A 6,507-nucleotide genomic window follows, 5' to 3' on the forward strand; every position below is an offset into this window, starting at 1 on the left:
ATATTTGACAGAATCTCTTGATAAGAGAAAGAATGGGCACTTTAGAAATCTTGAAATCCCCATTAAGCCAAAGAGAGATAGCCTGACATTGTTTAGTAAAAGAAGATAGAAAAGAGGGAGGAACTAAACCTGCCATAGTTACAGTGGGCAAGCACCTACATGCTGTCAGCTTGGAGAAAATTCCCCTATTCATAGTCAGAGACCGAGAACACTTCATTCTTCACTTTCACAATCACTTTCTTCTTCCACACAGCACACATCTAACAGTTTCCAGCTCTATTCTGAAAGGGAAGATGTTAGTCCTTATGCCATTTTTAATTATTCTCTTGACAACAGACTATAGCAAAGGTAAGTAATGTAGGCTAACTAATGGTTTGGCGTTTTTACTTGAAAAGTCTTGAATGTCTTTGATTTTCCAGATCTTTAAACCCTCAAAATGAAGTTTTAGAGTTGTGAAAGGATTTTGATTTTGTATCCCATTGTATGTCATATGCACAGCAAAAAAGAAACATCCTCTTCACATTCAACTGCTTTTATTTCTGAACATGTGTACATAACATGCAATAATTGTTTATGGTTCGTAGAATAAGTATGGAAAAATGTAATTTAAACCCTTAAAGATCTGTAAAGCTTATTTGGATTTAATGAAATGATCTTTCAAATACAGTATGCATACAAATGCATCAGCATATGCTAATATTGCTTTCTGATGCATGCAGGTGAAATAGAGCTGCGTGCTTTTAAACACCAGACAGTGAATTGCAATGAGAGGACTGTCTTGCAATGCGGAGTCAGCTCATCAGTGCCGTTGAACTTTGTAAAAGCGTACTGGAAAAAACAAGATGATAAAGATTTTGAATGTGTTTCAACATCCAGCAATAACCCTTCAGGATTTGAGTGCAACTACACAGGGGGAGCACTGACATTAACCATCTCAAATCCCACACCAGCAAACATGGGCACATACTTTTGTTGTATAAGGACAGACTTTGGACATGGAAAAGAACAAATCGACGTGTCTATAGGTCAGTACATCCACCCATTTAGCAGTCCAAAGCTGTAAAGCATATTTTAATGAATAAATGAATGATTAAATGTATGAATCAATCAATCAATAAGTAGAAAACACTGCATCCACATGATAAACTGTTTTTTTTTTTTTACTTTAACTTTTTATTATTATTATTATTATTATTATTATCATCATTATTATTATTTTAGTTAAGAATGTGTCAACTACTTATGTAGTATAGTTCATTTTGAAAATATTTCATACTGTGTTATTCAGAAGTTTTAATTTTATAGTGTAGGTGCAGCTATCAAGTTAAAATAAATAAATAAACAAACAAGCAAGCAAGCAAACAAACAAATAAATAAATACACATTTTATTTGCATAGTGTATAAGACAAAAATATATATTTTTAAGTTTTTCCCTTCATAAAAATCATAAACCTGTTTGTATAATAACTATTCCTGAAGAATTTAGTTTTACATTTAAAATGTGAGAATCTGATACCCTTGTGAAAAAGAAGTGCACATTGTATTGAATGTGCACTTGTAGTGTACTTCATATCTTAAAAGTACCTAATTATAATTTTAACTGTAGTGTGTTATTTCATATTACATTTAAAATCAATATATTTTCAATGTGCTGAATTTCAACTTCATCACTTAAAATGAATAATTGCATTGCAACTATATTTAGGTACATGACCTGCAAGTTTCAATAGAAATTGAATGAATAGAATTTTCCGTCAAGCATAAATGCTTGTAATAACATTCGGTAGTAGTAACCATATTTAAATGAAAATAGAAGTAATTATGAAATTACACATTAGGATGTACTTAAGTGGGTCAAAAGTGCACTATTAAGTTCAACTAATTGCATTTAATGTAAAATATAGCACATTTTCATTTAATAGAAATTAATATGCAATTAAGTGTCCAAGAAAAGAACAATATTGTTTTTGTGTTGTATGACAAAAACAATGGATTCCTCCTTCCACCGTCATATGGTGAAAAAAAAAACGAACTTATTTTAACAATACTACGTTTTCTTTTTCTAACATTTTCAGCATTTTCTGAGATTTTTTCAATCATTCTTCATTACAAAATTTGGTTACACCATCCTGACTCCACAAATATAGTCACATCATCATGCAAATATCTCAAATATCAAACGGAATTGTATTGACTTCAAATCTTTTATTCAAGTCATTGTTTGTGTGAACATATTTTTGAATAAATGTATAGATCTGCACACAGATCTTGAGCGTCACATCATTCACTCTTATACCTTGTGTTTGTAACTGTATTTACGCAGGACAATGCACCGGAGAATTCTCCAACCAGATGGCTGGACCCAAAGAAATGCAGTGCAGCTTCAATGGTGTGTACCCAGAGGCCATAATAAACTGGTATCATTATGACAAGAACCTGACTTCCAACTCTACAAGCACAAGCCTGGTGAACTCTGACGGAACGTTCAACGTCACAAGTGTCCTCAACATCCAGGACAATCAAAAGAGATATAACTGCTCACTGTGGTCACTCAAACACGGACGATACAGCGATCAAGAGTTCGAAGTGGCAGATCAAGCTGAGTCCAGTCCTGTTAGCAGGATCAGCACACAACATTGTTTATCATGGACTCTTATCCTTCTTAGCCTGATGTTTTCATCGAGAGCCTGTTTGTCTTTATAATCTTTACATACCAACTCTCACAAGACCTGATGACAAAACCAAAGATCTGGTGGAGTTTCATAAATGGAATTCACCAGATAAACTGATCATCTAATCAATATAGTGTCAGACCTTTTACCTGCCATGTGGTAGGTCTGGATGTAATTAAAGTCCAGGGGATCCCTGAAGACATGGCCACTGGATATGGCAGCGAACTGACATTTGACCCACAACGTCAAGTCATAACTTGATTTATTTAAGAAAACGCTGACGTGAAAAGCCCAAACTATTTCAAACAGCATTTTGAAAACGTATTTGTTCCCATTCTTGATGCAGAATAATGTATGATCTCAAATTAATTGAAAGACTACACTGACTATACAGTAAAAATTGTGAAAAGTTTAGTCATTTTAGTGTCATTGAGATACAGTAATAGTTTTTATGAAATAGTTTGAATATTTTTTTTTTTTTACATTTTGTATATACATTTTTGTTCAAGTCTGTTTTTTTAACGACATTTTGTTTTTGTCATTTTATTGTTTTTAATGTCTATATAGTTTTATTCATTTTTTATTTTAGTTTCAGCTGTTTTAATACATCAATAAATGAAAATGAGAAATGTTTCCTTTCCTTTGTTAGCTTTCAGGTAACAAACAAACAAACAAAAATCACTTTCAAGCATCAGTTCGTATGCTTTGCTGTTTAGCAATACAATTGATTTTTCTTTTTTTTTTTCTTTTTTTTTGAGTGACTGAGTTGAGTATGTGCACTTAAGATTTGTCCCATTAAAAAAAAAACTGCTGCTAATAAAATTATTTTGTTTATGCTTTTGTTCCCATCAAGACCAATTATTATTATTTTGCCAGAAAAAAATAAATACATAAACAGACAAACATGTGCACTAACTAAATCTGACTACTCAAGTCTTTTTGTGATTTTCACTGATCCATTTATGCAAATATATATAAAATATTGCCCCCTCAGAAGTGTCATGCCGTTTTACTTGCACCCACTAGGTGTCAAACTCACACTACACTAAATACATCACTGAGTCTGACAGAGTGGTTCTCAACTATTTTGCACAAGGATTCAGATTTTACATTGAAAACCGAGTCATGAACCAACACAGTACCAAACTTATTATTGTTCTGGATTTTGATGTCAAAAACGAAAATATGAGAAGGGTTTTCTCCTCCCAATACTTGATCAAACATTTTAATCAGCCTGCAAAGTGAAATAATACCTAATGTGCTAGATATTGCACATGCTTGCATAAAACATAATTGAACTCTTTTGTGTAGCAACCAATTTGGGCCAAATCTGGCTAACATTTGCCACTTCTGCTTTGGTACTGGATTTAACACCCTTGTGTAAAACAGCACTGGGTTATTCTGGGATGAGTCCTGTTTGACAATACAAGAAAATGACACACATTCAGTGTGTTGGACGTGAGTGTGTTTCGAGAGTGTGTTTCATTTTACACAGTATTTCAACAACCTTTGAAATTAATTTCCTGCTGGGGGGAAAAAAAATAGAAACCATCACAGAATTTGTAATGGTATTACTGGTTAGAATGGGAATTGTATTGGTTTTAATGGAAACTTTAATGGTCCCTGGTCTCTACTGGTAATTTGTCGCCTTCTATTGGTGGCCAAAAACCACTAAAAAGGTTAATATTGAGTAACTTACATTAAGACATTGCCAGTTGTTCCATCAATGAAAATCACTTTACACCAGTTGAGAATGACTGAAACCATAGGATAGACGTCTCTATACAGTTTAATGATGATTCAAACAATGTTTTAAGGCTTATAAGAAACCGCAGATGGCTTTGTAAAGCAGCTACCACAGACATCTCTTTTCTACACAACTGAATGACACCATATTGATGTATCCAATAACCCCCATTATCCATTCATTGAAAGGATCTTTCTATTACTACGTGTTAACACATAATGTAGCTCAATAAAGCAGACAGAAACAGCATTCACAGGTTTCCACGTGAACCATCTTCACTGTAGCATTAAGGTTAGATTTAATTTCATCAGAGCTGGAGGCGGGGTTTATCTGGTTTTGTGATGTCACGAACCCAGGAAGTAACGTGTTGTAGTCCCTACCAGCCGTTTTTGTAGGCATTAAACTGCCAGAATTTTAAAAGACGATATCTGCGTTTGCATTGAACTTTCAGCTTCGTAACTTTGCAGATATTGTTTATACTCAAACAGCAACATTACACACTAACTAACATTAAAAAAGTGAAATCGCAATGAACCACCCCTTTAAACAAAGTTTAAATAAAAACTGCCAACGAAACAAGACAAAATACAAGAAGTCTATATTCCTTTGGGAATAATTTGAGACTCATTTGCTCTCAAGCTTATAAAGAATGAAGAGAGTTGGGTCTTTCTTATTAATAAAAGATATGTAAATATAGTGAAAATAGGCATATCAAATTGACTATTGTCTGTTTTGTCTGTAGGTTAGAGGTTTGAGTTTCATTGATTGTTCTCAAAGCCCAGTATCACACAGTCACACACACCTGAGCTTCTGCCACCAGAGCCACTGTTGCCATGGTGAACTCAGGTTTACAATGCTTCTCGCTCACAAGCAAACATTTCTGAATGCCTGCTACACAACAACAGCTGATTAGCTCCAGTTATTACATTCCAAATGCAGTCTAATTAGCCAACGATGCGTTTGAAAAAATCTGCAGTGCATTGTCTGCTGTGAAATATTATTTTACAAGAACAACCAACACAGTCTGATGGCTGTTTGTGAGTATCTAACAATTGCAATTTCTTTTGTACGTGTTTGAAAATGTGCTGATGGTCTTCTCACACCTCTGAATGAATTTGGGTCCATTCAGCCTGAACACCCAGAGGGCAACTCACACATATTTCTAGATGTGAAATCTCCGCGCAAGTCAAGTTTCATCAACATAAACTGGTTGGTATTATATAAAAATGCACATAAGTGCCTTGGCAGCTAAAAGCAGAGAAAAATTGCAATTAGTCTGCTGGAGGGCTCTACCTCTGTTATTCAGTTTCAAGAAGTAGAGCCCATGTAGGGTTTTTATTTTTTTTTCCTGACCCAACTCTGGTCCACACAACAGTGTTTGATTAACTGGTCAGAGCTGTGTCTATAATGTCTCAGCAAATCTGACTCATCTCAGTGTTACTATGGAAAATGTGGCCATTAAAGTTTCAGTTTTTATGCCCTAAATCTAAAAACTATGAACAGAACTGTGTAAAGTAAAAGAAAAAATGGCAACCCCCACACAATCCTTATTTCAGCCTCACTTGCAATAAAATATAAGCTACCGAGAGAGCAGGGAGACCATCAAAATTTAAGATTCAAAACCTCAAATGATCAGTGTTGCACTGTTTAGTATCTTTATATTGTTAAGCTTGATGAGTTCATGTTAATTTGAATAACTTGAATGTTTTATATGAATATATATACAGTAAAAATACAGTAAAAACAGTAAATGTGTGAAATATTATTATAATTTAAAACAACCATTTTCTACTGTAATATATTTTAAAATGTTATTGATTTCTGTGATGTCAAAGCTGAATTTTCAGCATCATTCCTCCAGTCTTGGCACATGATCCTTCAGAAATCGTTCTGATACTCAAGATTATATATATATATATATATATATATATATAGTCGCGGGGTGAATGAGAGCACAGACTCGGTACTGGTCGAAAGAGCCCCAGAGGGTGATTTATTTGCCCACACACACTGATCACATGTGCCCTTGATGACTGGTGCTCGGTGCCCGTCTCAGAGTGGTGCTCGTGGGGTGAAGTGCCGTGGTG

At 34.3% G+C, this 6,507-nt stretch overlaps 1 protein-coding gene across 1 annotated transcript; it reads left to right on the plus strand.

Annotated features, from left to right (window-relative positions):
- The first annotated feature begins 237 nt into the window (after nt 1-237).
- Nucleotides 238-3,048, plus strand: LOC107562042 (butyrophilin subfamily 1 member A1-like). Its single transcript, XM_016246605.1, has 3 exons — nt 238-348; nt 720-1,025; nt 2,325-3,048. The coding sequence occupies exons 1-3, from the start codon at nt 294-296 to the stop codon at nt 2,702-2,704; spliced, it is 741 nt and encodes a 246-aa protein (XP_016102091.1). The 5' UTR covers nt 238-293; the 3' UTR covers nt 2,705-3,048.
- The last annotated feature ends 3,459 nt before the right edge of the window (nt 3,049-6,507 follow it).

This window comes from Sinocyclocheilus grahami, unplaced genomic scaffold (assembly GCF_001515645.1).
Source record: "Sinocyclocheilus grahami isolate Dianchi unplaced genomic scaffold, SAMN03320097.WGS_v1.1 scaffold803.1, whole genome shotgun sequence".
NCBI lineage: Eukaryota > Metazoa > Chordata > Actinopteri > Cypriniformes > Cyprinidae > Sinocyclocheilus > Sinocyclocheilus grahami.

Coding starts and splice junctions, on each gene's coding strand:
- LOC107562042 (XM_016246605.1), top strand. CDS start 294: ATGTTAGTCCTTATGCCATTTTTAATTATTCTCTTGACAACAGACTAT. Junction 349..719: donor GACAACAGACTATAGCAAAG/GTAAGTAATGTA, acceptor TGATGCATGCAG/GTGAAATAGAGCTGCGTGCT. Junction 1,026..2,324: donor ACAAATCGACGTGTCTATAG/GTCAGTACATCC, acceptor GTATTTACGCAG/GACAATGCACCGGAGAATTC.